Source organism: Salmo salar, chromosome ssa03, assembly GCF_905237065.1.
Source record: "Salmo salar chromosome ssa03, Ssal_v3.1, whole genome shotgun sequence".
NCBI lineage: Eukaryota > Metazoa > Chordata > Actinopteri > Salmoniformes > Salmonidae > Salmo > Salmo salar.
The window spans coordinates 29,023,581-29,035,832 of record NC_059444.1 but is presented as its reverse complement, the minus strand read 5'-3'; the positions used below and the strand labels follow the sequence as shown (position 1 = coordinate 29,035,832).

Sequence of the window (12,252 nt, the reverse complement as noted above, 5' to 3'; positions counted from 1 at the left end):
TGTCTCAGAGTCACACTATGCATTTACTGTCCAACTATAAAATAAAATCCATAAACCATCACAATCAGAGGGACAAAAAGTATGTTTGTGTGTGTGTGTGTGTGTGTGTGTGTGTGTGTGTGTGTGTGTGTGTGTGTGTGTGTGTGTGCAACAGAGCCCCAGACCTAGACCCACCTGTCTCCCGGTGAGCGAGGCCATCTCGGGGTGGGCTGGAGTTGGCCGGCGGACGAGGGCCTGTCTCCTCCTGCGTCTCCACTGGCTGGAGAACTGGCCCTGAGAGCCCAGCACAGAGCTGAACCTGTTCATCGCCATGTGCTTATACAGCAGACAGCTAGAGGGAGGGAGGGAGGGAGGGAGGGAGGGAGGGAGGGAGGGAGGGAGGGAGGGAGGGACACAACTGCGGTCAGAGTCTGGGGATAACATGCATTTAAACAACACAACCTTGCACAGACTACATGTATGCACAGTGAGGGAAAAAAGTATTTGATCCCCTGCTGATTTTGTACGTTTGCCCACTGACAAAGAAATGATCAGTCTATAATTTTAATGGTAGGTTTATTTGAACAGTGAGACAGAATAACAACAAAAAAATCCAGAAAAACACATATCAAATATGTTATAAATTGATTTGCATTTTAATGGAGGGAAATAAGTATTTGACCCCCTCTCAATCAGAAAGATTTCTGGCTCCCAGGTGTCTTTTATACAGGTAACGAGCTAAGATTAGGAGCACACTCTTAAAGGGAGTGCTCCTAATCTCAGTTTGTTACCTGTATAAAAAGACACCTGTCCACAGAAGCAATCAATCAATCAGATTCCAAACTCTCCACCATGGCCAAAACCAAAGAGCTCTCCAAGGATGTCAGGGACAAGATTGTAGACCTACACAAGGCTGGAATGGGCTACAAGACCATCGCCAAGCAGCTTGGTGAGAAGGTGATAACAGTTGGTGCGATTATTCGCAAATGGAAGAAACACAAAAGAACTGTCAATCTCCCTCGGCCTGGGGCTCCATGCAAGATCTCACCTCATGGAGTTGCAATGATCATGAGAACGGTGAGGAATCAGCCCAGAACTACACGGGAGGATCTTGTCAATGATCTCAAGGCAGCTGGGACCATAGTCAACAAGAAAACAATTGGTAACACACTATGCCATGAAGGACTGAAATCCTGCAGCGCCCGCAAGGTCCCCCTGCTCAAGAAAGCACATATACATGCCCGTCTGAAGTTTGCCAATGAACATCTGAATGATTCAGAGGACAACTGGGTGAAAGTGTTGTGGTCAGATGAGACCAAAATGGAGCTCTTTGGCATCAACTCAACTCGCCGTGTTTGGAGGAGGAGGAATGCTGCCTATGACCACAAGAACACCATCTCCACCGTCAAACATGGAGGTGGAAACATTATGCTTTGGGGGTGTTTTTCTGCTAAGAGGACTGGACATCTTCACCGCATAAAAAGGACGATGGACGGGACATGTACCGTCAAATCTTGGGTGAGAACCTCCTTCCCTCAGCCAGGACATTGAAAATGTTCATGGCTATTCCAGCATGACAATGACCGAAAACACACGGCCAAGGCAACAAAGGAGTGGCTCAAGAAGAAGCACATTAAGGTCCTGGAGTGGCCTAGCCAGTCTCCAGACCATAATCCCATAGAAAATCTGTGGAGGGAGCTGAAGGTTCGAGTTGCCAAACGTCAGCCTCGAAACCTTAATGACTTGGAGAAGATCTGCAAAGAGGAGTGGGACAAAATCCCTCCTGAGATGTGTGCAAACCTGGTGGCCAACTACAAGAAACGTCTGACCTCTGATTGCCAACAAGGGTTTTGCCACCAAGTACTAAGTCATGTTTTGCAGAAGGGTCAAATACTTATTTCCCTCATTAAAATGCAAATCATTTTATAAAAGTTTTGACACGCGTTTTTCTGGATTTTTTTGTTGTTATTCTGTCTCTCACTGTTCAAATAAACCTACCATTAAAATTATAGACTGATCCTTTCTTTGTCAGTGGGAAAACGTACAAAATCAGCAGGGGATCAAATACTTTTTTCCCTCACTGTACAGTCCATACATTGAACAGATATACTGTCTAGGGCCAACATGCACCTGACAGAACAGTATGCCTTGGTAAAGAGCATTGGGGGAACACGGGGATTACTTAGTGTCTCTGTCTGCGGTGAATGTGTACGTGCAGGGCTGGGCGATCTTCTCCTGGAGGAAGGGGGCCTCGTAGTAATCACTGGGAAGCAGCACCAAGTAGTCCTGGGAGGGCGGTGGAGAGCAGAGAGAGAGAGAAGAACACATTTATGATCTATTCCTCTACCTTTTTGCTTCCTTTTTTTTGTCTTCGGTCACTGACAGATGGTATCACAGACTAACAATCCTGGCCTCACCAGTAGAAGGCCCTCTGCCCGGATGCGTATGATCCATTTCCCAGGGGTCAGTGTGAAGGGCTCAGCGAAGCCGTCCCCAGGGACTGTGAGGTAAGCCGGGGAGGAGCTAGAAGGAAACACCACCTCCTTACTCTGACCTGACCCTGCAGGATACAATCAACCAATCAATGAATTAATCATTCAATCAACCAATCGGGATACAGCTAAATACAGTTAAACAAAGCAACACAAGACCTTACAGTTAACACCACAAAGGTTGACGTGTATTCATGTAGTCTAAGTCAGGGTTTCCCAACCCTCTCCTCGGGCACACCTGATTTAACTGACACACCTGATTCAATTAGTCAACTAATTGCCAAGCTGTTGACGAATTGAGGTGTGTCAGTTTAGGGTTAAAACAAAAATGTCTGGGTGGGCCAGAGGTATAACATCAACGGTGTGATTAGGCACCCCATGCCATTTCAAGGCAGTAATGCAGGAACGGGCAACTCCAGTCCTCGGAGGACTGATTGGGTTCACACTTTGGGTCACTGTCCCAGCCAGCTAACTCACCTGACTCCAATAATCAACATCTTCAGATTAGAACGTGCAATTAGTTGAATCAGCTGTGTTTGCTAGGGATGGGAGAAAGTGTGACATGACTCCGGCCCACGAGGACTGGACTTGCTCATCGCTGTAGTAATGCATTGCCAAACAAAAGATCAAGGAAAGACTTGCATGAAACACTTTTACAGCCTATACTGTAAGTTTATCCGTGTATCTGTGTTTTTGAGGGGTGTACGGGAGATAAAACTGTTTCTGCTTGATAGGAGACGAATATGATGTTGTGTGAAGCAGGAGTTAGAGAGGCAGCCTTACCTTGGCCACCTCGGACATAGGTAGCTGTTACACTACCAGTCACACTGTCCTGGCTGCTGGGGTTAGCGTACCGCAGGACAAGTTGGAACAAGGATCGCCTTGCCTCGTCCACATGCACTGTTACTCTCACTTCACTCTGCAGGGACAGGAGTTAGACAGACACAGCTGATGGGGGGGATGGGGGTTGCAGGATGGTGGTGGTGGTGGTGGTGGTGGTGGGGGGGGTACAGTTATACTGTTAGTAGACTAGAAGGCCATGCTGGTAGACAAGGTAGAGGGATAGAAAGGGAAGAGGAAGCAGTAAGCTGATCAACAGAGGAGAGCAGAGCTAGCCTGGTCCCACGACCACAGGAGTAGGCAAGACAGCACAAACAGATCCGGGACCAGGCTATAGCCGAGCAGAGGGGAAACACCCATCACTTACAGTCACAGCAAGAGTGAAAATCAGGCTCGTCCACCACCAAGATCCTGGCTCGGGCTCGCCCCCTATGCCGCTGCCCCTGTGTGGGTCTGCGGGGGGTAGTGGTGACGTAGCGAACCATTATGTGGAAGGTGCCGGGGAAACCCACAGCTAACGATAGGATCACCTCTGGCTGAGGAGAAACAGGGGTGGCACCTTATTCCCTATATAGGGCACTACTTTTGACCAGAGCCTTGTCAAAAGTAGTGCACTATATAGGGAATAGGGTGCCATTTCTGACACACCCAGGGTTAGGACTAACTGGGAGAGTGGCCTGCTACTGTACAGCTGACAATCACTCCAACACACTCAAAAGAAAAACACTACCACCACAACAATCACCACAAAAGCCAACACCATCCACTACCGCCAGACTGAACACATTCAACAAGGAAGCACCAAGCATTTTCATCATAAGAAATGCTTGTAGCAGCATCTAGCACTTCTACAAAGAATGTACACCAGAAATTAGGCTTAGAGCAGAAGGAAAAAAAGCCACTATTAAATAATGAAGATGTCAAGACGGTCAGGCAGGAACAGATTTAAGGTCCACCTATCAACATCGTCATGTTTCTTACCTGCGCTGGGGACATGATGGCGTAACCTCTCCAGCTGAATCCTGGGAACGTCTGGGGGTCGTAGCCGAAGCGTACGGGCCTGGCGTTGGGGGTGATGCCATCCTCCACCTCATACCTCAGGTGGTGCAGGCTGGGGAAGTAGTAGTTAGGTGCTGGCCTGGTATGGTCAGACAGGAGGGGAGAGAAGGGGTGGTGGGAGAGAGATTAAGAATAAAACACTTGAGCAATGTTTCATATGCCTTCCCTGTAGCTCAGTTGGTAGAGCATGGTGTTTGCAACACCAGGGTTGTGGGTTCGATTCCCACGGGGGGCCAGCACAGAAAAAAATGTATGAAATTGTATGAAATGTATGCATTCACTACTGTAAGTCGCTCTGGATAAGAGCGTCTGCTAAATGACTAAAATGTAAAAAAAAATGGAACATAATCATGGCAGTCTTGATTTAGAATGCATGAAATCTCTGAGGTTTTAGGATTTTCTGTTTGTTTCTTGCCATTCATCAGTATTTAACAAGATTTGCTCCAAATCGTGTGAGAACTTAAGCAGCATGTCAAAAACATGTCATTCTGTTTCGTTTCAGTCCGTCCTTACTCAGTGCAGGTGCGGCCCACTACGTTCTTCCGACACTGGCACTGTCCAGACATCTCATCACACCCTCTGCCTATGGCTCCTCCCACATCACACTGGCAGCCTATCGGAGAGAAGCAGCAGGTCAACGAGGTCTTTCTGATTAAAACACAACCCTAACTGATCATGAGGTCAAGCCGTGACTCGAGGTTTGCTACCGTACATGTTAACGACGTATCTATTACTCAAACAATTTTTGGTCAAGAGTGACAATCTTTGTAGGATAAAAAAGGCACACCCTGCACTGTGAAACATTCAGAGGCTGAGTCTCAACACATTAGTTAGATGGATAAGATAAAGGCTGTGTGTTCATAGGAAGCCAGTCTGGTTCATGTTTGGTCAGCTGACTCACCTTGACAGCCAAAATAGTTCCTCTTCTGCAGCAGGTAGTAGCCCTCCTTGCATGTGTCACAGGTATGGCTGCACACGTCGGGCTTGCAGTAACACTGGCCACTTTTCTACAATAGGAGACAATGTTGAAGTCAACGGGGAACTGCTAGTGATAGGTGAATGTTACCAAGTAAATTGGGATTTAGTAGTGTGATAAAGGAATATATCCAAGACAAATGGACCTCCTAGTTAAACAGTAAGCAATTGATGGTTAAATGATTTACCATCGGTTAGTACTGCTGTGCTGAACATAATGTATCAGCGTCATAAGGCGGTATGAACAGACAGAGGTAGACAGACACACCTGTTGACACCCTCCTACCCCACTCAGGGTGCCTTTGACGCCACAGCGACACTCTGGGAGAGAGACAGGAAGCATAAAGTGAGAAAGTCTTCAAACTACTGAGTCACATACTATTCAGTGATGCAATGACAATAACGCAGAAGCAGAGAAATTCTAGAATACAAACTGTAAAAAGGAAGATGAAAAGAGAGAGAGATAGAGAGAGAAAGGGGGGGGGGGGGTAAACTCTGATTACAGGATTCCACCACCTTCATGGGTGAAAAACAGAAGCAACAAAAATCTTCTGAGCTGCACATATCCACACCAAAGGACCAGGGGAGCCACTGCTCTCTCTTTCTCTCTCTCTCTGTCAGAGAACAACCCTCAGTATCCGTTCAGCCACATTAAAACCTGAGGCATTTCTGGAATATTAAAAGCTCTTCTTTCTTCCCTCCATCCATATATCTCCTGGCAGCAGGCAGGCGGTGGTGATAACATTCTTGCTGCAGAGTAGAGCTGTAACTTTAGACAGGTATCTGGACAAAGCCTGCGGCTGTTCCTACACGGCACTGGCTAGTTGAGAAGAAAGTCAGCTCTGAATTATGAGGATGAGGAAGGTGATTTTAGGGCACATATTTCTTTAAGCAAGGGGTATTCTCGTTTTCTTTTTCCCCCTACAACTGACACCTGTATCCCACCTTGACTGGGAGGTTATTGTTGCACTGGCAAAGATGTACTCCGTTCCGATCAAAAAGCATTTACCTCACGGAACCGCAAAGTTTAAGTGACACTGCTGTTAACACAGCACCACATTGAGAGAAGAGAAGCACACTTTTCCCCTTGGGCGCTCTGTGTTAACATGTTTTCCTAAAACATCCTTAGGAGGGACAGAAAGAAAGAGTTGTTTCTGACATGCTGCCATGTCTCCTGGGCGAAGAGGCAGAGTGGTTTCTGATATCAGCACTTCCTCAGGTTTAATAACACCGGTTATCTAATACTGCTGAAAACACTGCTGATTGCTGCCTTCTCCACACGCAGGTGTGCAGTGCAACCCAGATTTCTGGAGGGATTGGAGTTTTTTTCTCTCGTTTCAGGTTTTAACAGACCGGGACACTCAAAAAGAAACACTATTCTGTTACCAAGTACAGTACCAGTCAAAGGTTTGGACACACCTACTCATTCAAGGGGTTTTCTTTATTTGTACTATTTTCTACATTGTAGAATAATAGTGAAGGCATCAAAACTATGAAATAACACATATGGAATCATGTGGTAACCAAAAAAGTGTTAAACAAATGAAAATATATTTTAGATTTTAGATTCTTCAAAGTAGCCACCCTTTGCCTTGATGACAGCTTTGCACACTCTTGGCATTCTCTCAACCAGCTTCATGAGGTAGTCACCAGGAATGCATTTCAATTAACAGGTGTGCCTTGTTAAAAGTCAATATGTGGAATTTCTTTCCTTCTTAGTGCGTTTGAGCCAATCAGTTATGTTGTAACAAGGTAGGGGTGGTATACAGAAGATAGCCTTATTTGGTAAAATACCAAGTCCATATTATGGCAAGAACAGCTCAAATAAGCAAAGAGAAACAACAGTCCATCAATACTTTAAAACATGAAGGTCAGTCAATACGGAACATTTCAAGAACTTTGAAAGTTTCTTCAAGTCGCAACTGGCTCTCTTGAGGACCGCCACAGGAAAGGAAGACCCAGAGTTACCCCTGCTGCAGAGGAGAAGTTCATTAGAGATACCAGCCTCAGAAATTGCAGCCCAAATAAATGCGTCACAGAGTTTAAGTAACAGACACATCTCAACATCAAGGAGTGTGTTCATGTTCAGAGGAGACTGCATGAATCAGGCTTTCATGGTCGAATTGCTGCAAAGAAACCACTACTAAAGGACACCAATAAGAAGAAGAGACTTGCTTAGGCCAACAAACACGAGCAATGGACATTAGACTGGTGGAAATCTGTCCTTTGGTCTGATGAGTCCATATTTGAGATTTTTGGTTCCAACCGTCATGTCTGTGTGAGATGCAGAGTTGGTGAACGGATGATCTCTGCATGTGTGGTTCCCACCGTGAAGCATGGAGGAGGAGGTATGATGGTGTGGGGGTGCTTTGCTGGTGAGACTGTCAGTGATTTATTTAGAATTCAAGGCACACTTAACCAGCATGACTACTACAGCATTCTGCAGCGATACTCCATACCATCTGGTTTATTCTTAGTGGGACTATCATTTGTTTTACAACATGACAATGACCCCAACTCACCTCCAGGCTGTGTAAGGGCTATTTGACGTAGAAGGCGAGTGATGGAGTGCTGCATCAGATGACCTGGCCTCCACAATCACCCTTGAATGAGTAGGTGTGTCCAAACCTTTGACTGGTACTGTATATTAATTGTACTTTTCCAACAGACTAATTAGCGATGGATGAAATATTGATTTTACATCAGGATTTCTGTTGTCTGATGCTGCAGATATCAGTAAAGTAATGTTAGCCCATTGTTCTGTACCATATGTGCTGTATCCAACTCTACTATTCATGAACGCTAGAAAAACTGGCTACAACGCATAGAATGGGACGAGGCTTTAGTCGGTTAGGGTCATATGTAGGTCACCAACCTATACAGCCGCTGGGGTTCTCTGTCGCCAGGTTCCAGTAGAGAGGTTTACACATGTCACACAGTGTTCCCTCCACGTTGGGCAGGCAGCCACAGGAACCCTGTGTCAGGACGACCCACATAGACAGACAGACACAGTAATGAAGAAAAGAGTCAACGCAAATGCTAATATCAGCTCAAATGCCAGCAAATGTCAAGTAAGCTTTTCCCTCAGAGACAATCTAACAGTCCCTTCTTTTGGCACTGGAAGTGCCTCAGGAACAGTATGTTATGAAGCAGACAGCTTGGAATGATTTAGAGATGGATATTTGACTCAGCATCACATGGAGACACAGCATTGGCTTGGTACTCAGCATTAAGGAGAAGGATTGGTGTAAGGCCCTGCCACAGACTAGTGTCCTGTCCAGGCGGTGTACTGGTGTATCAAGCTACAGAAACCAGAGATAGGCTCCTACCTTACGGGCTGTCCTGGCTCAGACAAGGCTATTTACTTACTTACAGCATATTGGAGAACACTGTTTAAAAAGTAGTAGCTGTGCTTTAATGTGGAACAAAACCCTAAAACAAAAGATTACACAAAATCCAATTGTTCCAGTTGTGTAATACATTTCAATAACTATTCACAATGTTAATGATGTTTTCTTTCCAACTAAACATTTCACACAAAGCAAACCCCCAAGGAAGAAAAAGGGTCGAATCAGCTTCTGGAAATCCTGCGTTACTGGAGCATTGATACAGCCAGGCCGTGTTTCGTTATTTTCTTTTAATGGAAGGAAGTCGCTTTTCCTCTTTTGATTACAGTTAATTGGTCATTTCCAACAGGCAGTAAAACAAAAAAACACTTCCTTGTAAACATTACCAGATATGGAGTTTAGCAATACTGTTATCAGATATAGGAATGTGAATAGAGCACAGGAGGCTGCTGAGGCGAGGACAGCGCATAATAATGGCTGGAATGGATTGAATGGAATGGTATCAAACACATGGAGACCATGTCTTTGATGAGTTAGATACCATTCCATTTATTCCATTGCAGCCATTACTACGAGTCTGTCCTCCCCAATTAAGTTGCCACCAACCTCCTGTGGAATAGACACACGTGAACACACCAACTGATGATCACAGGCCCTTGTTTTATGACTGCAGGTACTCCCATTGCCTCAGCTACTAAAACAATCAAGATAAGAGGCTGAGAGTTTGCCATGTTGGTGAAGGAAAATAAATCTCATAAAGTAAAGTAAAGATTTCTCAGTCAGCCATGTTGTGGGAGGCATAGGCTACGTACCGTTTGTGGATCTGCTGTGCTGACCTCTGACCCTGCTGGGTTACACTGGGTGATGGAGGCTGGAAGAAACAATGTCGTAGGTTGAGGGGAAAACATTTACATGAATCTATATCCCTCAAACTCCACTCTGGACCTCAAAGCCAGTTCCACTGAATGTTTTTATTGTTCCCCTCTAACACAGGGACTGATTTAGACCTAAGACACTAGGTGTGTGCTCCTGACCTCCTGCTCTATATGTATCAACAGGGCACCAAATGTAACTAAGTGGCAAGTGTGCTAATGTAATAAGTACAGTACACTCACAAAAGCAATCAATTGCAGGTCTGTAAAACTTCACCCAAATTCTTATTTTATGAAGAGGACAGACAGCTATGCTCTAAGCATACATTTACAGAACAGTACTTTGTTAGCAAGGTCTGGACTTGAAGTAAACCTGTACCACTAGGCTGGATATGAAAACAATCTCCACACTAATACATTTTACACACTGAATAAACTACATTGAGCCAACACCCCCCTGTGAAACACAACCATTGAACCATCTCCCGTGGGGATGCCACATCTTAGGACCACCTCTATCTCCACATCACAAAGACGGTTTAGGTTACAGGTAGCCAATGAAAGTGTCTAGAGTATAGAGCCCGTGGTCTTGTGGGAACACACCTGGTTTCTACCACATACAGTTGAAGTCAGAAGTTTACATACATCTTAGCCAAATACATTTAAACTCAGTTTTTCACAATTCCTGACATTTAATCCCAGTAAAGATTCCCTGTTTTAGGTCAGTTAGGATCACCACTTTACTTTGTTAAATGTCAGAATAATAGTAGAGAGAATTATTTATTTCAGCTTTTATTTCTTTCATCACATTCCCAGTGGGTCAGAAGTTTACATACACTCAGTTAGTATTTGGTAGCATTGCCTTTAAATTGTTTAACTTGGGTCAAATGTTTTGGGTAGCCTTCCACAAGCTTCCCACAATAAGTTGGGTGAATTTTGGCCCATTCCGCCTGACAGAGCTAGTGTAACTGAGTCAGGTTTGTAGGCCTCCTTGCTCGCACATGCTTTTTCAGTTCTGCTCAAATGTTCTATAGGATTGGGGTCAGGGCTTTGTGATGGCCCCTCCAATACCTTGACTTTGTTGTCCTTAAGCCATTTTGCCACAACTTTGGAAGTATGCTTGTTGTCCATTTGGAAGACCCATTTGCGACCAAGCTTTAACTTCCTGACTGATGTCTTGAGATGTTGCTTCAATATATCCACATTATTTTCCTCTTCATGATGCCATCTATTTTATGAGGTGCACCAGCAAAGCAACCCCCAACATGACGCTGCCACCCCCATGCTTCACGGTTGGGATGGTGTTCTTCGGCTTGCAAGCCTCCCCATTTTTCTTCCTAACATAATGATGGTCATTATGGCCAAACAGTTCTATTTTTGTTTCATCAGACCAGAGGACATTTCTCCAAAATGTACGATCTTTGTCCCCATGTGCAGTTGCAAACCGTAGTCTGGCTTTTTTATGGCGGTTTTGGAGCAGTGGCTTCTTCCTTGCTGAGCTGTCTTTCAGGTTTTGTTTTACTGTGGATATAGATACTTTTGTACCGGTTTCCTCCAGCATCTTCACAAGATCCTTTGCTGTTGTTCTGGGATCGATTTGCACTTTTCGCACCAAAGTACGTTCATCTCTAGGAGACAGAGCGTGTCTCCTTCCTGAGCTGTATTTCGGCTGCGTGGTCCCATGGTGTTAATACTTACGTACTATTGTACAGATGTACAGATGAACATGGTACCTTCAGGCGTTTGGAAATTGCTCCCAAGGATGAACCAGACTTGTGGAGGTCTTGGCTGATTTCTTTTGATTTTCCCATGATGTCAAGCAAAGAGGCACTGACTTTGAAGGTAGGCCTTGAAATACATCCACAGGTACACCTCCAATTGACTCAAATTATGTAAATTAGCCTATCAGAAGCTTCTAAAGCCATGACATCCTTTTCTGGAATTTTCCAAGCTGTTTAAAGGCACAGTCAACTTAGTGTATGTAAACTTCTGACCCACTGGAATTGTGATACAGTGAATTATAAGTGAAATAATCTATCTGTAAACAATTGTTGGCAAAATGACTTGTGTCATGCACAAAGTAGATGTCCTAACCAACTTGCCAAAACTATAGTTTGTTGACAAGAAATTTGTGGAGTGGTTGAAAAACGAGTTTTAATGACTCCAACCTAAGTGTATGTAAACTTCCGACTGTATGTCCTGACCCCCAGAGACCATGGGTTCGATTTCTGTGTCCACCCTCCCCCTCTAATTCTAACCTGTCTAAATAAACCACAATAATATTAACGGATAATTGAAAAGAAAAGGAAGAAAGTGTCTAGTGAGGCAGAGGGGTTACCTGAACACTGGGGGAAGCGGAGGCCTGACCCGGCACAGCGATCACACTGCTGTCCCACCACCCCAGGGCGACACAGACACTGGCCTGATACTTGGTTACACATGGAGTCATAGGAACCCTCCCCTAAACACTGGCAGGCTAGGGAGAGAGAGACATGGAGAGGGACTGTGAGATGTCTCATGTGAGAATGATATGGCTTAGCATTCAAATCAAATATCTCCGACGGCACAGATCATACTAAATCCTTTAAATACTGGAGTGGGCCAAGTTTGCCGTTGCTTTCTGTGTATTGTTTTGTTCAAACAACCATGGGTCAAGAATAGAAATAGAATGACTAGATTAGATAATAT

General features: G+C 44.8%; 1 protein-coding gene across 4 annotated transcripts in view; it reads right to left on the bottom strand.

Moving 5' to 3' along the window:
- The window catches only part of LOC106599664 (laminin subunit alpha-3), a 113,854-nt gene that overhangs the window by 44,514 nt on the left and 57,088 nt on the right, over nucleotides 1-12,252 (bottom strand). For 3 of the 4 annotated variants that reach the window (XM_014190951.2, XM_014190955.2, XM_014190957.2), the window contains 11 exons: nucleotides 11,903-12,040; nucleotides 9,505-9,563; nucleotides 8,221-8,320; nucleotides 5,614-5,666; nucleotides 5,272-5,377; nucleotides 4,884-4,983; nucleotides 4,293-4,449; nucleotides 3,679-3,847; nucleotides 2,397-2,539; nucleotides 2,162-2,265; nucleotides 175-331 (listed from right to left, as the gene is read on the bottom strand). In XM_014190951.2, coding sequence (XP_014046426.2) covers nucleotides 175-331; nucleotides 2,162-2,265; nucleotides 2,397-2,539; nucleotides 3,679-3,847; nucleotides 4,293-4,449; nucleotides 4,884-4,983; nucleotides 5,272-5,377; nucleotides 5,614-5,666; nucleotides 8,221-8,320; nucleotides 9,505-9,563; nucleotides 11,903-12,040 — 1,286 coding nt within the window. Of the gene's footprint in view, nucleotides 1-174; nucleotides 332-2,161; nucleotides 2,266-2,396; nucleotides 2,540-3,254; nucleotides 3,391-3,678; nucleotides 3,848-4,292; nucleotides 4,450-4,883; nucleotides 4,984-5,271; nucleotides 5,378-5,613; nucleotides 5,667-8,220; nucleotides 8,321-9,504; nucleotides 9,564-11,902; nucleotides 12,041-12,252 lie in introns of all 4 variants that reach the window. The other variant, XM_014190952.2, reaches the window with a different exon arrangement.